Source organism: Periplaneta americana, chromosome 5 (assembly GCF_040183065.1).
Source record: "Periplaneta americana isolate PAMFEO1 chromosome 5, P.americana_PAMFEO1_priV1, whole genome shotgun sequence".
Taxonomy (NCBI): Eukaryota; Metazoa; Arthropoda; class Insecta; order Blattodea; family Blattidae; genus Periplaneta; species Periplaneta americana.
Genome location: NC_091121.1, coordinates 16,963,437 through 16,984,973, shown reverse-complemented (window position 1 = coordinate 16,984,973; position 21,537 = coordinate 16,963,437). Strand labels below are relative to the sequence as shown.

At 36.3% G+C, this 21,537-nt stretch overlaps 1 protein-coding gene across 1 annotated transcript in view; it reads right to left on the bottom strand.

Moving 5' to 3' along the window:
• Nucleotides 1-21,537, bottom strand: part of LOC138700573 (serine/threonine-protein kinase MARK1-like) — a 185,935-nt gene that overhangs the window by 38,341 nt on the left and 126,057 nt on the right. The window contains exons 3-4 of the mRNA XM_069827155.1: nucleotides 8,959-9,017; nucleotides 2,362-2,491 (exon numbers count right to left, since the gene is read on the bottom strand). Coding sequence (XP_069683256.1) covers nucleotides 2,362-2,491; nucleotides 8,959-9,017 — 189 coding nt within the window. The remainder of the gene's footprint in view (nucleotides 1-2,361; nucleotides 2,492-8,958; nucleotides 9,018-21,537) is intronic.

Sequence of the window (21,537 nt, the reverse complement as noted above, 5' to 3'; positions counted from 1 at the left end):
ATGACACCGTTTGACGGAAGTTTGGCAACATCCCTATTCGGCAAGGTTCGTGGCCTGCTGTTTAACGTGGTAGGAGGAAAGCGGGTGAAATGGAGTGAGTACAGGCGTTAACTTTTCCAAGAACGACGACAGCGCTGAAGGGGCACAGATCCGATGGTCCGACAATAGCTGATTTCAGAGCCTTGTTCACTCCAAAGCACGATAGACTGGTAACTAAGATTTCCGTGGTTCGAATTCTGCCTGGAAGGAAACTTTTTTTTTGTTCCTTATTCAAATTTATTCCCAATATTTTTCGATTGCTGGTAAAATTCATGTTCTGGGAATAATAAATTAATTAAGTAGTAAAATATCGCTGCAATCGAAAAGTATTGGGAACAAATTTGAATAAGGAACAAAAAAAGTTTTCTTCCCAGGCAGTATTCGAACCACGAAAGTCTTAGTTATCAGTCTATCGTGCTCTGAGTGAACAAGGCTCTGAAATCAGATACAAGGGTCGGTCCGGTTGTTTTACCACTACTGTACATTCTACTTCACAAGACGTAACTGGAGCAAATATGAAATATGATACAGTATTCCTGACTGCGTTATAAAGTGAACAATAGCTTTGTGAATCTAATAGTGCATTTCATATAAGACATAATTCGTTTCAAGAACACTTTACATTTTTGCTTTTAATGACTATTGGATCTCTGCGGATTGGTATATACATATTTCAATGAATTTTTCCTTTATATACAGAGTGATTCACGGGGATTCGCCATCACTTACGAAGCTTATTTCTGAAGACATTCTGAGCAAAAAAATGCAATCTCAGTATTTTCAGAGTCACACTAATTTGAAGTTATTAGTAAAATACCTTTTTTTCTTTAGTTTTAAGGGTAAAAAATATTACAAAAAGAGAATGAGAGAACTCTATTTCGCGATTTGTCGCGATATTTTAACCGCATATTATTAATCAGAATCACTTAATTGGTAAAGATTAGTAAAAATCTAGTGTATATCTATTATTTCGTGACTTTCGCGATCTCCATAAATACCCGACCCTGGAGCTAAGTCATGAAAATTAATTTTGACGTAAATAAAAATCAAACTCGGATCCTTATTGCAAATAATTTTCTACTCAAATAAAACACACCAGACGCTAGTATTATTCTACCCACTCGTAGAATTTAACTTGTGTATTCATCTGGGCAACAAAACTTCATTTGCACAAAAAAAAAAAACACACACACACACACAAACGCCTTTACTCCAACACCATCGAATTCTATTTTGCTGTTAAATTCATGTATTTGGAACTTTCGTGAGTTACATCATTATCTAATTTAGACATAACGACAGAATAGGATTAAATCCTCCTGATAACCACTCCGAGGGTTAAGTGAGATATGGTCCACTGTGCAATAGTTTCTCTCTACGAAAATGTCCAACGTTTAGAAATGTCCACATAGAAAATTCGTCCATGCCATAAAATGTCCTTACTTGAAAAGGTCCACTGTCAGCAAGTCCTCTCCTTAAAAATGTCCTACTTTTGAAAATGTGCACATATAAATTCGTCCATTTCCCTAAAATGTCCAACAAGGAAAACTGCAAGAAAAGTGCTGAGGAATTTATTGTCATTTCAATTTATTTTATACACATTACATATGTAATACAAAAGATACATCTATTGTTCATCTTGAGGGTCGCTATATAATTTCAAATCGTATGATATCGCTCTAAGAATCGAAACATTTCATTCCGATCTTTGTAATCTTGGTAATTACCGACAATGTTGAAAATTCTGGTTTAATTATTGATATACCGTTTATTTACTAGTAGCCTAATATTTGTATGCCCACCATGGACCTGGGTTACTAAATGTTCTGTTTCCGATTGCTGTTGTTGCAAATGGCTAATGAATCGCCAAATGTTTAAGTGATGTGTCTCTACAAGTCGTTGGAATTGAGAGTGAAATTCTTCAACCACATTATTCGTACGCTGTCTACCATAGACTTTCCATGTTTCAGGAGAAAATCTAGGGGGAACTACTCGCTTTTGCCCACTTGCCGGATGACCAGTAATATATGTAGGCCCTAATTGTTATTCCAGTTAGTAACTCATTTCTGTTCAACAGCTTTGTATATTGGACCTTTTCTGTATGGACCTTTCGTGTAATGGACTTTTCCGCATGATGCGCTTTATAATATGGTGAACCACATAGATGGGCTTTTTCATTCCATGGGCGAATTGTATGTAGGACTTTAAATGTTGGACTATTTAGTTTGTGGACATTTTTTTGTGGACCTTTTGTACTTGTGGACATTTTGTTATGGACCTTATAACCTGGAAGCACTCCGAGAGCCAAACTCTTGTACTTACAGACTCCAGAGGTCCACTTCCGGTCCGTAGTTTTGCCCCATGATGAAAAGCTCGGGGGCGGCGTACTCCGGGGAGCCACAGTGAGTCTTAAGGGCTCTGTCGGGGCCCCAAGTATTGCTCAGTCCGAAATCTACGGGAAGACAAATTACAATACAACAGTTAAAATACCAATGTCCAAATCCAGATCCTAATCCAACAATAAACTTTTAAATAACAGGTTACATATGGATATTTATTTGACAGCCAAATTTACAATTCAATTTATATCTCCAATAAATGATTTCTTAGCATCGCCACAGATACACTTGATTGTACATGTCACTATCTCTGTCACTAGAGAGTTCTTGAAATTTATATTTTCCCCGCTATTCATAAAATATTTTGATATGATACCTCTTGCACAAAAGGGGAGATCTATAACTGAAACTTGATTAATATATTTCAGTATTATTTGTATTTATCCTAGTAATAATGTACAGTTTGACTCGTAGACATTTTGTTTTTGCAGCATTAACTTCCCATGATTGCACGAGAAGATTCGAAGAGAACGGAAGTTACGTAGACTTTCGCCCCCCCCCCCCTACTACCATTAATGCACAACACAATGTCAATACGGCGGTTGCTGTCGTCTGCGATACAACGAACTTTTCTGTTGATTTTCAAGTTCGTCATTTTTTCCGGTTATTATATGCTTATTTAAATTGTGTTAACTCTCGCTAGTGATTTTATATTTTATTTTATCCGTCTTAGTATTTATTTTATTATTGTAAATATTTTTGTTTTATCACTATTATTATTATTATTATTATTATTATTATTATTATTATTATTATTGTTACTATTATTTCTATCATCAGCATTATTATTTGATCCCTGTAAAATTTAAGTAGACTACTGCACTGTACCCGAGCACGAGCATATGCTCTTTTCGGGTATCTATTCATATGTATTCATTTGAAATGTAAATTGCAAATAAATTTGAATTTGAATAGTTACGGTGGATCTTTACATTTATGTTTTTCGATCCACCATCTCTTTAATATACAGGATGGATGATAACCACTGCACCAAACTGAAACTGGTAACAGATCATGAGGAGAGATTTATTTGTTTTATAATTTTAATTTGTACTCGTTAGCTAGCAGTTAAAATAAATAAATTCGATAAATTAAAAGTTCGCCAATCAATAACTTCCCTATCGTTGCATTTCGATCGTAGCTGTATCAGGTTAAATCGATGTACATTAATCCAAACTACAATATCCTGAATTATTTTACATTCCTCCTAGACCTTGCAGACAATTTACAATTATACACTTTCTAATGCCATGTATTAACAGTATAATATTTATTACACATCTTTTTTGTTAACCTGTTATTCTTGGTATACTGTTGATTAATATCATAAACATTATTATTATTATTATTATTATTATTATTATTATTATTATTGGTCAATGTAGAGTATCCACCGCTCACTGGTTAAATGAGCGTTGAGCGACTTCCGCCGATTTTGGAATAGACACCGACGCACTTGAGTTAGGTTAGGTTAGTTTAGGATTTATTATCCAGTCAAGATGAAGGTGAAAGCGATTGAGTGTGATTTTTTGTTTTCTATATTGGCAGTTCAAGTGCGTCGGTGTCTATTCCAAAATCGGCGGAAGTCATTCAACGCTCGTTTCACCCGAATATTTCACACTTTTACCACTGCCAATGTTGCGCTATAAACCAATTTTCGCACATCTAATGTAAAAGACTGCCTACACAAGCAACAAGTTATACTAAATGTTTAGGATTAGTGTAAAACTGGCCTATGTCTCCTATAGTGGGGGGGACATAAGTAACATTCACCTTATTATTATTATTATTATTATTATTATTATTATTATTATTATTACTATTATTATTATTATTATTATTATTATTATCCCTCCTTACACCTGCATCAAGAGCGTGGTCGTGATGAGCGACCGTTATAAGCTACTCCTTGGGACTAACAAGTAAACCTTCAGGTGGGGTAAAAAAACAAAGACTTACCTTTATTACCATTCGATTAAGCATTAAAAGCAATGAAAAATACGTAAATTTTACAACTCGAACACAATGAACACCAGAGATCTCGTCCAATAAAGATCAAGTTGACATGGGCTACTTAGATTGCAAACAACTATACCACGCTGCAATGCTAGACGCGAGAGCGAAGACAGTACTGCTGCAGAAGCGCTGTCAGCTAGTTTGTACCTTGCAGTTTATTGTGTAATGTTATGTGCAGTGAGCTGAAGAAGATGAACCCAGTGAATGTAGTGATTAAAATTTTGGATAAACTAGATGAAGAGGGTTATAAGGAGACAGACTGTGAAATGTCGCGGAAGGCACTTGAAGTTGTTGATGATATATGACTTATTAAAGAGTTATTAATCGGAAGCAGTTGAAGAAAGTCATACTCTGGACACTGATGAAAATGAACCATGAAATGATGACAATGCCATGCCTCATGTACGAGAAAAGGAGACTGAAAAAACAAATACTACGTCAGAAGAGGAATTAAGTACTTCACAAAGTTCCGGTTCTCAATACGCTCCTTCCCCTCCCAAAACATCCCGAGTCATTGACTTTCAAGAAAAATGTGAAGTAACAGAGTATTGGATTCTGCCAGCTGTACCGACAAACAAAAAGAAAAAGTTTAATCATAGGTCATGGAGCAGTATGAAGCATAAATTCACGTGGTTAACACACGAAAGTCAACTGTCAAAAGATTGCAACTCATAAGTCGTATTTGGTGGCATGATTTTGGACAGTTTGGACAAGTACAATGATGATCAAGTGTTTAATACAGACGAATGTGGGTTCCATAACGAAATGCCTTTCGGCAGAACATTAGAACGTCAAGTGTACGGTGTCGTCCAATCCAAGGGGGCAACTACACATTCCTACACTATAACGCAGGTGGTTTCTAAAGCTGGAAAACTGATGCCAAAGTTGCTACTTATTCTCGAAGAACCGAAAGGTATAAGTAAAAGATTTGCGGAACGCATTTTCCAGAGTTACAACCTTGTAGTAAAATGGACTTCGTCGGGAAAAATGACCAAAAGAAATATGGATACAATTCTTACGAGAAATATTCCTTCCTAATTCTGCAACTTGCAATTTTTGCTGTTGGACTCGTATGGTGTCCACTGCGACGAACATACAATTAAGCAACTGTTAGAAGAAGGGGACTATGGTCTTGAAAAACTAGTAGTTAAAATCATACCACCAAATACGACTTATGAGTTTCAATCTTTGGACAGGTACTTTTTTCGAATGTGTAAGCATATGATTTGACACATTTCTCATAATATAGATTTTGATGATTCATCTGATACATTACAAAAACGCAACAATATATTGAAACTACAGTCGCTTGTTTAGCAGAAGTTTCCTTTTCCACGATTCTAACAGGCGCATGGGTATGGTTGGGTGTTAGCTGAATTGGGATCCAGAAGTGGACAACGTTTTCAAAACGCTACAGAGTACTGTAACCGAAATGTACAAGGAATATGTACGATTTGTGCAAAATCAGCCTGTATAAAGTGCGGGTGGTGTACTGAATATTTGTGTTTCCAACATTTTGCATTAGCTATCACTGTTGTGCGACATATGTTTCTGGATAAAAACAAATCAGATTCTGGAATACGATGCGTTAAGTAACATGATGACCACATCATCGTTTTCCTTCTTATGCATTAATCGCTAGTTGAAGGTATCTTTTCTTGCTGCTTGAAGCCTCGTGTTCTGCGCTCTGTATCGCACTTGATAATTGCAGTCGAGTTACGAAATTTTAGGATTATTCATATTTTATTATGCTGATTCCAAAAATATAAGTTTCATTTTCATTGTTTTTTACCTCAGGTGAAGGTTTACTTGTAAGTAATGAAGAAATTTGGCTACGCATTTCTACGCCAGTCGCAATCAAAGAACCGACTTTTGACAGTTACGTAATGTCAGTTTACTACTGTCCGTAAAGCCCTGTTCCCACGGCGCGTGGCTTGTCGAATCTGGTCTGAAGTTTGTTAATCCTCGCGCCGAGGGAACGTAAAGACGCGTTATTGCGCGAGGTGACGCGATGTGGCTCGATCTTTCCCGTGAAATGTCGGTAAATGCTCGGACATCAAAGGCTTGTGGATCGACGGACGACAAGCCTGAATGTGGCTCGTACACCCGTTCCGACGGCCTGTTGTGGATTGTGTAGCGAATATGGAATCCACAAAATCAACACCATAAAAACAGGAACCAGGTTTATGACGCTTGGAAACGAATTCAAAGTAATTTAAGCAAGAGCTTTGAAAGAGCAAAAAAAGAAGAAGATACACTTTATTCTAATTATTCTTTTTTGTAATAGAAAGTGGCGCTTAAGATGTTCTGCCGATCACCCATCGATATATTATTACACTTTTCAATTATTTACATTTTTATTTTTGAAGTAGTTATTCGTAGATGCTGTAACAACATTTGCATAAATTAATGTCTACGTCCTCGTCACTGTCCGATTCATAAACTTTATTTATTTTTATTGAAAATTATTTCCATTAACCAAAAAAAGAATTAAAATTAAGGAACAACGAAACAAATGAAACTGAAGAACGTCTGACAATGGAGAAGTGGTCCACTCGAGATATGCCAAGCCACGCGCCTTGACGCGCCGTGGGAACAAGGCTTTACTCAGGAGAAGACGAGCGGAAAGAATGTGACCCTCTTGACTATCGCTGCTGATTATTATAAACATCGCTCAGATAAGCATCCCAGTAGCCGGGTTATTACTCGTGCAGGAAACATGAGTAACAATGCGTATGGAAATTAAAGCCAAGTTGAACAGAAGGAGACCTAATGTTTCCGCTTACTGCAGTACAAATATTGACGTGTTGTCGTACGTTATCTGTTCACATCCCTTCCTCCTCAGTCCGCTCTCGTCTTCTCCTGAGTCACCGACAGTACCTTCTATAGGTCTCGCAAGTACGGATTACCGACGGAAGGAATGCGAATCAAACACTGCGATAAGGAAGAGCGGGCGAGAGGAAAGGTCACGAGATAACTTGAATGATATTCAAGAGTACAGTCGGAAGAGAAATGACATCGATAGAATCAGTCTTACGTTGTGATAGTTACATTACGACTTTAGTTTGCTCCATTGCATGTGAGTACGTGTCTTGTATCGTACAGTATTATTATTTCATTCGTAAACATATGTTGCGCGTTTAAATAGCTTCGAATTTTTCTCTTGCCACGTTCTTTTTTTCCACAGCGATGTCCTCATTTGTTGATCTTCTTGGAAGAGACAGTACTTCCATCGGCTCACACCTTTCCCCCCTCGGCGTGCCTACAAACACACGTCAAAACAGACAGCAACGCCATCATTGCTTTTCGGCAATCGTTTCTTGCGCGAGTTATACCAGTTAATCGCATTAGAAATTGAATTCATCTCTGGTCTTCCCGGCAAATGAAGACTGCATTGCCACATAGAGCCTTTACACAGTAAAATCATCCTTCCAAGCTGACCAGTAATAAATAGAGATGGCCGATATTTCACAAACCGATATTTTGTCACAGGTATTTTTTTTTGTCACAGATAAACCTGTGACTGATGACGCGAAATATCTGTGACAAAATATCGCTGTCGAAATCTGCTCCGTATTCAGTACTCTGTGACTGATATTTTCTCCTCTACGTCCTGGGTTTGCGCATGCGCATGATACAATACCAGCAATCGGGCGGTACGATTTAAATAATAATAATAATAATAATAATAATAATAATAATAATAATAATAATAATAATAATAATAATAATAATAATACCATTGGTTACCAGTACTTTATCTTATGTAAAATCCTGTCTGATCAACTGTTTTGTTTTGTAATTATTTTCCACTATTTTTCCGAATACTTACAGTATGTTTCATTAATTTTTATTCTATGACTCAGTATTATAATGTTAATGCACGACTTAAAATAATTTATCCATTATATTATATACAATAAAAAGGATCAATTTTTAAAACGATTACAATAATCACATAACCTCAATTTCTCCATACCCAACTACATTTAAAAATTAGCAAATGATTCACTATCTACAATATAACCTCTTGGTACATGAGGTTAACTTTCGACATGTTACTGTTTAGTTAGGTAGGTATTTATTTGTTAATGGCACATGTATATAATTTATTTGTTGGATTTTCCTATATAAATCACTGATGTGTGGTGTGTGTAGAGAAATCGTATTCACATTTCATTGCTCTTCAATATTTCCTGCTAATTTTTATCGGTGTGACAAAATATCGGTGTAATTCATGCATATTGTGCTTACTTATCGATAAAAGTCACAGATATTTAATTGTCAGTCACGGTTGTCACAGATACTTGAAAATATCGTTTAAGCTCATCTCTAGTAATAAATAAGAAATCTATCCTGCCTGCTATTCGCCTCCGGCATGAGGGAAGAGGAATACTGCTAGCTGCAACACCGCACTGTCCCTGTACCTTCCATGTTATTCATTAGACGCGTCTAAAATGGATTCTTTCCTTGCGACAGTATTAAATACGAAATACAAACTCACCCACAATCTTCACTCGTTCCTTTGTGGCATCCAGCATGATGTTCTCCGTCTTCAAGTCTCTGCAATGAGAAAAGCAAGTAATAGCAGATATTCATGTTGGACAGTTTCAAAGTTTGCAGTACGGTTCTTTGTTTACAGAGTCTATTGCCACCAGAGTGCTGCATTGGAGTAAATCGCTCGCTTGAACTCGGTGGAGTGTCGCACCCTCGAGTGAGATACGATGGGTCGTGATACGCTCGTAATAAATAGAAGCACAGTACAAGGTCATCTCACCGACATGTCTTATCTTGTATGGAAGGCGACAAATAAGATACACATATGTTTTGCTCACACGGTAAAAATAAGGTTTTATTTTCTGCGTTTATGACAAACGTTTAATGGAACAGTCAGTGGAACGTACCAAAACTGGAACATGAAGTTATAAATAAAATAGTACGAAAAACTTCGATGTACAGTTATTATTGCTAATTAATAATTATTTAATATTCACTTTACCACATATATAATATGATAGGTCCATACATAGTGTTCCGCTTATATACTGCGACAATGTAGAAACATTTTATAAAATATTATTGATATAGCAGTAGATTAATAACAATATTAGTACATAGATAACGTCACAGAAAATATAATAAAACGAATAATCATGCTGCACAACTGTTACAGACGCAAAGATTGATACACTAATTATTAGAGATTATTATTACTAGAAAACTTGATGCAGTTCTTGCATTATCGTGATTGTGTTCTCTGTTTATAATAATTACATTTACATCCAATAACATCTATCAGATGTGGCAAAAACAAAATCACTCCTGTGTGGGGGAAAAAAAAAAAAAAAAAAACATTTACCTACAACATTTATATTACTTTTTAAAGCAAGTTTTGTAGTTGTACTATGGAGAGGTTAGTTAAACACTGCAAAGTTTTGAAATCATCAACATCTATGATGTTACTACACAGTTCATCACTGTAACAAGAACGAATGTCTAACGCTCGGCTTATACCGTTCGAGGATTTATCGCTCGCGACAATTTTACTCATCATGCATGTGCGCTACCTATCGGTTTATGCTATGAACTACTTGGCGCTCGAGCGAAAACGTCCCATGCAGACCTCTGATTGCATCTAAAATTGAACGCGGGAATTTTAAAAGGTACTAAAATACATCTATGATGTTATTAGGTACACAGTTCATCACTGTAACAAGAACGAATGTCTAATGCTCGGCTTATACCGTTCGAGAATTTATCGCTCGTGACAATTTTACTCATCATGCATGTGCGCTACCTATCGGATTATGCTATGAACTACTTGGCGCTCGAGCGAAAACGTCCGATGCAGACCTCTGATTGCGACCTAAAATTGAACGCGGGAATTTTAAAAGGTACTAAAATAAATTTCTAAAATTAAGAATTTGCCCAGACTTCATAAACGTTCTGATATTTTGGAATAAGTAGGAAATTATTCACAATTTTTAAGGGGGGATTAACTACCCTATACCGCCATTGCACCAAAATTAAATTTGCTTAATTAAGGACCCATTATCTGAGGAACTACTAACGATATTTTTACAGAACGAAGATACAGTTACCAAGAAAGCTGACACTGAATTATCAACAAATACTCGTACAAGTTGTAAAAAAAGATTTGAATTTTTTAAATAATGTTAATTTTATTTTGTCTTTTTTATGCAAATTCCCCATTTTCTCATGAACTATAAATGACAGAAAGATAAAATTTTAAACACATTTTGACAACAGTACAATAATGAATTTGATGTACATTATGTGATTTATGTCTATTAATTTGGTCAGAATTTTTATTTTATTTTACAATAAAATTAAATTAACATTATTTAAAAAAAAATCAAAATCTTCGTCAGTTTTCTTAGAAGCCTTGTATCTTTGTTCTGTAAAAATGTCAGTACGATATCTTCAATAGTTCCTGAGATGAGTACTCTAATTAAATAAGAAAATTTAACACTGGCGCTATAGGGCAGCTAATTTACCCTTAACAGCTTGCTCTTTAATTACGCTTCATAACTTCTTTTGGAGATAAAAAGTCATAGCTCTATTGCAGTTCCTTGTTTTGTACTTAAAACAGTCATAGCTCTTGTCCCATTTCAGCTTCAGAATTGTTTCTTTCAGAAAAATCTTTCATTTTTAACGTCATATTACGACAGAATTATAAGGGGGGCAAAGGCTAATTGGAATTTCTCTGATCGGGTCAAAAACCCCTGATAGAACTGATATTTACCCCTTCCGGTGAATTTCGGCGAGGGCCTAAATAGTCAAATACACTCTCCTCACCTCCACGCTGGGGCCCCCTGGGATCTTTTAAGATGCGATGGAGAGAGTGGTGTGCGGAAAGCAACGGGAAGCTACCGCATTTAACTTTACCAAGAAAAACTGCAAACATGGCCGTCTGGAAAAGGAACTAAGGAAGAGACTAGTGAACTGCTTTGTATGGAGTGTGGCATTGTATAGGACAGAAACATGGACATTACGACGACGTAAAGAGAAGAGAATAGAAGCATTTGAAATGTGGATATGGAGAGGAATGGAGCGTGTGAAGTGGACAGACAGAATAAGAAATGAAGCTGTGTCGGAAAGTGGGTGAAGAAAGAATGATGCTGAAACTGATCAGGGAGAGGAAAAGGAATTGGTTGGGTCACTGGCTGAGAAGAAACTGCCTACTGAAGGATGCACTGGAAGGAATGGTGAACGGGAGAAGAGTGCTGGGCAGAAGAAGATATCAGATGATGGAGAATATTGAATTATATGAATCATATGCAGAGACTAAAAGGAAGGCAGAAATTAGGAAAGACTGGCGAATGCTTGGCTTACAGTGAAACACCTACTCTTGGGCAGAACACTATGGATATATTAGAATGTTAATATAGAGATTATTATAAGACCAGTTGGTAGGCGTGGTCTTAAAACTTTTTCCATACTGTACATACATACATACATACATACATACATACATACATACATACATACATACATACATACATACGGGCTATTCCATCTCAAATCGACCAAAATATAGAGAAAATTGACCTTGCAATTTTTATACACAATGAAACTTTTTCTGTCCGTAGACAACTGTGATACAACGCTTTGTGCAAAGTTTGAGGCATCAGAACTTAATAGTGTTTAAATTAATAATATTTAAATTTATCGTATTTTCATAAAATTAGCAACTTTAAACTGTTGTGGCTCCGAAACCCTTTCACCCAATGATCAAAATCATGGTTTGGTTTGATGCTGAGAAGTTAAAGTTTATATTGACATGTAAACAGTTTTCCTTACTTTTTATGGAAAGGAGAAATTTAGATTTTTCCTCATTAAGACGCCTTTGCTTAGAAAAAAAAATATTTTAAAAATACATAGTTAGATTCCGCAATGGAAGTACAAATAAACACATATTATTTACTGATGGTATGTTGATAAGAAAGTATTGAAAATATCAAATAAAGGAAATAAATAGTACGCGCGTGAACTAACCAGCTGACTGTGAGACGGGAGCTAGCCCGAGACAAACACGTGATGTTTCGTCTAGTAGCGCATAGCTGGGCTAGCTTTATCACAAGTTTTCATAAACACAGGAGTAAAATGACGCCCAACGCTCGCTTATCTTCAGCTCTCGGTCAGTGCATGCGGTACTGCGTCGTTCAAGTCCAGGCGTGTGAAAATAATCTATTTAATACCCTCGAAACTTATTGCCATACCACTAAGCAAATAATGCCGAATTCCTCTTAATAACGCAAGGTTTTTTCCTCAATAATTTTTTTACATTTTTACAAATAAGCAAAAAGCCTAAAAGTAAGTAAAATCAGATTATCTGTCTCTCTGGGTACAATAAAAATAAGGATTACTACTTAGCATAACCTACCAAATGTCAGTTTCAAAATGAGCTCCCGTTCAATGTTCTGCAGTAAATGGTTCCAGAGTTCTGAGCGCTGAAAGAGGCTTGTTTTTATAAAATACGCTAAATTTGTCGCTCAATAATACGAAAACCGTTTGACTTTCGATAGTATATTTTTGAAAATGCACTCCCCTCAGCACCTTGTATAAGTAGGGAAAAAGTAGAGTATAAAAAATGCGAGGTTTTTTACTGATCGATTTCATATGGAATAGTCCATACATACATACATACATACATACATACATTACTTACATACATAATAATTGAAACACGGCCTGGCGAGAAACAGTAATACGGCTAAGCTCTAAGTCGCCATGTTGTCATAGCCATAATCATAAATCATCGTGATGACGTCAGTCTCTGCGGAGGACCGACACTCGTAGCAGCTGTCAGCAGAGGAAGAGCCACAATTCTGAGAAGGTCGCTAGCTTCTCCCGTAAATTAGAGGACCGGCAATATGTAATTTATAGCAGCGCAATTTGTCGCGGCAAGGTGACGGATGGTCCCACTTGTTATTTATTGCTCCGAATCGATAGGCACCGGATGCTGGCTCCCCTCGCGCGCGGAACTAGCTGCATGTGGGCTGTTCGCACCCGCTATCCACGACTTGCCAAATATCTTGTCAATACTTTGGTGCTCTCGCATTTTCCTCTCTTTGGGTGCAGACCATACTCAGTAATGGAGTATTATGGATAACAGCCACTTTACAATCTCTGTGAATTATAATAGTATTGTCAAATTTGACTAGTTCACGAGATACTGTATCTTTGATTAAGATATCGTTGAACTATTATTTTCAAGTAAAGCGATCGGTTTGGAAGTAAATCCCGAAAAGACGAAGTATATGATTATGTCTCGTGACCAGAATATTGTACGAAATGGAAACATAAAAATTGGAGATTTATCCTTCGAAGAGGTGGAAAAATTCAAATATCTTGGAGCAACAGTAACAAATATAAATGACACTCGGGAGGAAATTAAATGCAGAATAAATATGGGAAATGCGTGTTATTATTCGGTTGAGAAGCTCTTATCATCCAGTCTGCTGTCCAAAAATCTGAAAGTTAGAATTTATAAAACAGTTATATTGCCGGTTCTTCTGTCTGGTTGTGAAACTTGGACTCTCACTCTGAGAGAGGAACATAGGTTAAGGGTGTTTGAGAATAATGTGCTTAGGAAAATATTTGGGGCTAAGAGGGATGAAGTTACAGGAGAATGGAGAAAGTTACACAACACAGAACTGCACGCATTGTATTCTTCACCTAACATAATTAGAAACTTAAAATCCAGACGTTTGAGATGGGCAGGGCATGTAGCACGTATGGGCGAATCCAGAAATGCATATAGAGTGCTAGTTGGGAGACCGGAGGGAAAAAGACCTTTAGGGAGGCCGAGACGTAGATGGGAGGATAATATTAAAATGGATTTGAGGGAGGTGGGGTGTGATGATAGAGACTGGATTAATCTTGCACAGGATACGGACCGATGACGGGCTTATGTGAGGGCGGCAATGAACCTTCGGGTTCCTTAAAAGCCATTTGTAAGTAAGTAAGTTATTATTATTATTATTATTATTATTATTATTATTATTATTATTATTTTTATTTAGATTTTTATGATTTACCATTTTCATTTATGGAATCTCTACAATAATAACTTCGGACTGATTGATATCCTTCTCTCTCACATTACAAATCTTTGGCACATACCTATAGGGTGTTAGTTGGGAGGCCGGAGGGAAAAAGACCTTTAGGGAGGCCGATACGTATACCGAGGGCCACGTAAGAAGAGTTCCTAAACAGCAAATATTGCCGTCTTGTCAGTGTTGCCAACTGTTATCAGATATCACACGATCCTACATACTAAATGACTTATTTTTACCGTCCTTTATGTTAAAAGGTTATCTATAATAATAATAAATCTATAGCCAAAATTTTTCTGGTAATTTTCGATTTTCCAAAAATAATTGGTGTTAACATGTATAATTAAACATCCTGAAACCGAAAATCGCTGTTTTGAAATTTTTGTTTGCATGTCTGTCTGTCTGTCTGTCTGGATGTTTGTTACCTTTTCACACAATAATGGCTGAAAGGATTTCGATTAAAATTGGAATATAAATTAAGTTCGTTGTAACTTAGATTTTAGGCTATATTGCATTCAAAACACATTATTTAAAAGGGGGGGGGGTTATAAGGGGACCTGAATTACATAAAACGAAATATCTCGCTTATTATTGATTTTTGTGAAAAATGTTACATACAAAAGTTTCTTTAAAAATGATTTCCGATAAGTTTTATTCTATGCAAAATTTTGATAGGACTGATATTTAAGGATATACAAGACTTTTAAAATAACAATACAATACATTTTCACCGCCGCCTCAGATTATAGCGTTGTTGTTCCTGCAGTAACTCCTATGTGCAAAATATAAAATTTTTGAGTAGGAAGAAAAAACACATTTATTCATTCCATGGCAAAGGTACATAGGAGTTCGTGAATTCTTACATTTTCGAAAGAAAGAAATATAATTACATATCACTATATATGCTGTATCACTATTTAAGTTATTTGAAGGGTTCAGAACCATAGTGGGCCAAGCACAATTTACTGAAGACGTAGAAAACAAGGGTTAAAATTAAGTTATTACCATAATTCAATGGAAACATAACTTATAGCAAGTAATATAAAGTATTCACATTAGAACTAAAAGATATGTCAATCTTCATTAAACTATGGTTGCATGTAATAAAAATTAAGAAACATGTTAAAGGAATTGTCATTGCACCAAATGAGTGGTCTCTGGATCAAAATGATTGCATTTTAATTTTTTAAATACAATTTAAATTAAGTAACATATTAAACGATTTATTCTTCTATCAAACACGAATGTTCTCTGAATAAAATGTCCTATTTTAATTATGTAATTACTTTGATATTTATTTCTAATGGGTGCAGCAGAGCGCACGGGTACGGCTAGTTGTAAATAATTAAATAATTTGTAACATATTTTCGTAGGCAAACTATACGAGAAAGGGATGAACATGTCAAGTATTATGTCTGGTAATACGAAATTCATTGGTTTGACTAAATAATTGACTTACGAGACCTAACCTAAAAATGTGTTTTGTTTGACCACATGAAATTATTAGTATTAACTCCGAAAACTTACCTGACTATAGTCTTGAATTATAACCATAACGTAACACATAAAATAACTATTACGTATTAATATTAATACTGATATTAATTAATTATTAGTATGTTCAAATTTCACTAGCTTCCAGTAACAGACTCAGAAATCCAGTACAACTTTAATTTCATGGAATTCCAGTATCGACAAACATTGCCGATATTTGTCTCAGCTGCCAACATACCAGTTACAAAATCACTACCATTTGTAGTATTTGTCAGTATCGAAATTCGAAACGAAGTTGGCAAAAGAAAATTCAACCTGCAAACTAGAAAATCACCACAATCCACTAGCATATGTAGTAATGGGGGGGAAACGGTTGGGTTTCACCCTTAGGGTATTAAGTAAGCTGAGCCGGACTATAGATGGGAGGATAATATTAAAATGGATTTGAGGGCGGTGGAATATGATGGTACGAACTGGATTAATTTTCCTCAGGGTGGGAACCGATGGCGGGTCTATGTGAGGGCGGCAATGAACCTACGGGTTCTAAGTAAGTATACTGAGATAGTGTCAGCTTTGTGACATTTTTTTTGTCTAGCGTTGAAGCGTTAATAACATTTTAAAAAGGAAATTGGATTTTAATTATTTATCTCTGGAGTAATGTTCAGTGCAACAATAAAGCAAGATTTGCGTCTTCTATTTTTTAATAAAAGAGATTTAAACTTCCTGTCAGCTGAAATTGACCTAGGGGCCGCAGATTGGGCAATGGTTTTTCAATGTGATCGCAAAAAACGTGTTGAGGTCTAGCTGGGGATGTGAATTCCCGAGCGGATGTCCTCGCCATGCGAACTTCCTCCACTTACAATCCCCGGCTTTCAGGATTTAATAAGGTACAGCAAAAGAGGAATAAAAGTCGTTATGAGGAAGGTCAAAGAGTCGCATAATTACAGAGGCCACCTGTGCAGCTGCCATAAACGCGTAGACCCGCGCCCCAAAACCAATTTGCCGTTTACGACCGAGCGGCCATCTATGTCCTTGGCATGTCTGCCGCTACATGCTACAGACAACCAATATTTCCATCTGCTAAATGTTAGGCTAAATAGAAGCTCAGACACTCTTCTACATTCAACATTAAATCCCAAAACCAATTCAGATTCACCCTCAGCAAAACCAAAAAAGAGTACAATTAGTTACCCCTAAACAAAAAGTAAATCAAACTATTGCCAAAGGAAAAGTACCGGTAAAGAAAAATTGGGTGTGGCTTGTCCGATACAGTCGTGGGTTTTACGTGATTGTATGTCGACAGATCTAGACGAGATCTTTCGTTTGGCACCAAAATCAAGGCGCTAGAACATCTGAGTCGCGAGATATAGGCCCGAAAATTTTGACTCACCTCCAAAATGGTCACCAGTAGCCGCAAGCCCCCACCAAGTTCATGCTCGCATCGTAGTAGTAAACCCGATCGAAGGAGACCACATTTTGTTTCAATCGTGTTATTAGCTATGAACTTACGATGTCAGAATGGAAAGATGAAAGACTTAAAGATTATGTTTTATTTAACGACACTCGCAACTTCCGAGGTTATATCAGCGTCGCCGGTGTGCCAAAATTTTGTCCCGCAGAGCTCCTGCTGACATGAGCCTGTTAAATCGTTATATCGAAGTTTCCGTGCTGGTACCCATATATAGGTCTGATTTTAAACACATATTCACGTAAAAAAGTAATATTATATAAATAAGGAAATCATAATAGTACAATATGCAACGAGCCTATAGTGATAGTAATTAAGACGCGAGGATGTTTATGAAACGAGCGCAAGCAAGTTGTTATTCTTATGTGACTGGGGAGCGAACTAACCTTGTGCAATCTCGTAAATTGTGAGATGTGCGCAGACGCGAAAGTATTGATTTTTTCCGGGCAACGAATGTCGACGACCTTGATATATAAACTAGAGAGTATGATAAACGTTAAACTTGATATAACCTTGAAATTGAATTCGATATTGAAAAACGAGATGACAAATTGAATTTATTTGAATATTATTTACAATTAACGCTAATTATATAGTAACAGAACATAACCTTCTGCGAAGGTATTGGATTTCCAGCCTGCGTGACGTTTTGCTAGTTGTCTTTCGATTGCATATCCGAGAATAATCGAAAACCTGAACTTTAATGACATGCATTAAAGGACTGCTACCAGGTGTATAATTACTACATTTCGGCATGGTCGAGCATAAAATTCTATTAGAGTCTAACTTCGCCAGTTTCCCGGATGTTCACGGAAAGGTCCGGATCCTTCTGTATATCCAATGAGTTCTAATCAAGGCCTGGTCCACAATAAACCGGGAACGGAAACGAGAACGGAAAACTGTTAAACTACATATCTTTAAATGGGCATTCTCAATTAACGAGAAGCTTGTCGGAGACCGGGAACGGGAACGTGAAAGTTGGTGAAGTTTTAAATTTGCCGTTCTAGTTTCCTACTGCATTCTTTCATAAAGCTATTTGGTCGTCTTCTATTTTGTAGCAAGGAGGCCGTGACATATTGTTTAATCCATAATTTGTAACTAACCCAGAAATTCAGTAGAGTCACATTCAATATAGCTACGTGTATGTGACCAGATTACCACGTGAATTGAATTTTAAATATTCTGTGTCATAAATTTCGAAGTTGGTTAACCTGTGTTTATGTTGGCTAGCTTCTACTCATGAGAGAACGCCATTGGTCAATTACACACAATCGACTTTATAATTGACACACGTGGTCGTTTCCGTTCTCGGTTTATTATGAATAAAACGTCCTCCGCTTCCCGTTCTCGTCCCCGGTTTATTGTAGGTCAGCCTTAACTTAACACTGCGTAGAGCAATGCTGAAACGGAAGGACATCGTACTTACTTACTTACTGGCTTTTAAGGAACCCGGAGGTTCATTGCCGCCCTCACATAAGCCCGTCATTGGTCCCCATCTTGAGCAAGATTAATCCATTCTCGATCATCATATCCGACCTCCTTCAAATCCATTTTAATATTATCTTCCCATCTACGTCTCGGCCTCCCTAAAGGTCTTTTTCCCTCCGGCCTCCCAACTAACACTCTATATGCATTTCTGGATTCGCCCATACGTGCTACATGCACTGCCCATCTCAAACGTCTGAATTTAATGTTCCTAATTATGTCAGGTGAAGAATACAATGCGTGCAGTTCTGTGTTGTGTAACTTTCTCCATTCTCCTGTAACTTCATCCCTCTTAGCTCCAAATATTTTCCTAAGTACCTTATTCTCAAACACCCTTAACCTATGTTCCTCTCTCAAAGTGAGAGTCCACGTTTCACAACCATAAAGAACAACCGGTAATATAACTGTTTTATAAATTCTAACTTTCCGATTTTTTGACAGCAGACTGGATGATAAAAGCTTCTCAACCGAATAATAACAGGCATTTACCATATTTTTTCTGTGTTTAATTTCTTCTAGAGTATCATTTATATTTGTTACTGTTGCTCCAAGATATTTGAACTTCTCCACCACTTCAAAAGATAAATTTCCAATTTTTATATTTCCATTTCGTACAATATTCCCGTCACGAGTCATAATCATATACATTGTCTTTTCGGGATTTACTTCCAAACCTATCTCTTTACTTGCTTCTAGTAAAATTCCCGTCGGAAGGACATCATTTCTAACATAATTATGATGTAGCTGTCTATGGCTCGTCTTCTTTTTAATTGAAAGTTCTGAAGAAAATAAAAGAAATATATTATATAGGCTAATTTGACAACGAATTCTTTCAATTGCTCCGTATTTTCATTACATATCGACGACCAAGTTCAAAAGGCAAAAAAACTCAAAATATTGATTTTTCGAGTTAGATATACCATGACAATGCCCAGTTTAGTAACTCTTTCTAGTACAATACAGCAACAATTCCTAATGTTGCGTTTACGCAGCAAAAAAGAATAAATCCATATGGAACTGATAACAACTAATATGGATAATTGAAGTTCTACCCCCACCCAACTTCAACTCAAGAATGGAATGGGATCTCTGCCATTGGTTGAACAGCAATTATACTTCTCTCCTCCTCCACCGGCAATATTTACATCTCCTGTCAGACATTATGGAACGAAGTATAGAATCAAAAGACTTTCTTATTTGCAAATTTTCAAGGAAGTCGGCTGAGTTGGTAACACTGCTGCCGTGGTGTAGGCCTATGTAATTCCGATCGTTGTAACAGCAACGTGTAAACATTTTTAATAGCCACGATGCTACGTGGTGAAGGCAATTGCTGACTTGCAGTCACTTTCAGAACGCCATATTCAACGTGTTCATAATGTGTGCATACGATTCATCTGCAATACTCGTAAATTTGACCATGTAACGCCTTCCCTCCAGTTACTTTCATGGGTGCGTCTGAAGGAACGAAGAACAATACATTCACTGTCTCTTCTATTTAGAATCATGCATACTTCTACTCCGAATTATCTGTTATCGCGCTTTCAATTTCTTACAACTCTTCAAAACCGACATCAAGCACTTCTTTCTATCCCTCATCATAGAACGTCTTTATACTCATCTTCCTATACTGTAGAAATACCTCGCCTCTGGAATTCGTTACCTAATGACGTCAGGGACTGCCGGACTTTAATTCAAAATTAAATTGGAAAATTTTGTCTTAGTTAATGTTTCTTAGGTATTGCTAGAAGTATTGATTTCTTTTTCTTTTTTAATCTAGATTAAAATTGCAAGTTTCTTGTTTATGTTAGTTAATTAGTTAGGATACAATTAATTATGATACTTAATCACTCATTTAAAGTTTCTGTGACTGCAACCTGTGTATATTTTTGTGTGGCTTTACTTTATTTATAGTGTTTTTTTCTCCCTCTCTCTATTTCTTGTGTAGCTTTACTTTGTAAGTGTATTTTTTCTGTTTATTTCTATTATTGTATTTGTATTCGTGGTGTTGTGGAAGAGAAGGCCTGATGGCCTTAACTACGCCAGAATAAATACATAAATAAATAAATAAATAAATAAATAAATAAATAAATAAATAAATAAATAAATAAATATTCCCCACTTTTACGCATTTTATTTTTTTACTGTCCGTATTAAGCGAAACCGGATTATTGGAGTCCGGATTTACGAGATTTAACACCAATTTATTGTCTATTACTAAACAAATCTAATATTTTAACAGCTCTTCACATTCGACAAATAAATTTGTTCCCACTGGGCACTGGCGAAGTTAGGTATGTCGAGGTTTTGGGTGTCTGAAACGAAACAATATTTCTGTGAGCATTTCGAGCGTTCGACTAGGCATTGTACATTGTAAACCTTTATTTCAATCCAGTAAAATTCTCACTCTTCCATCGCTATATGTATTGCAGTGTTTGTTATATACCAAAATGAATAAGTTATAGATAATTTCCCTTTGAACTTGCATTTTCACGAACACCATACGAGAAGTTGTAACGATATAAGACTTGATTTATGCAGATACAAGACTACACAA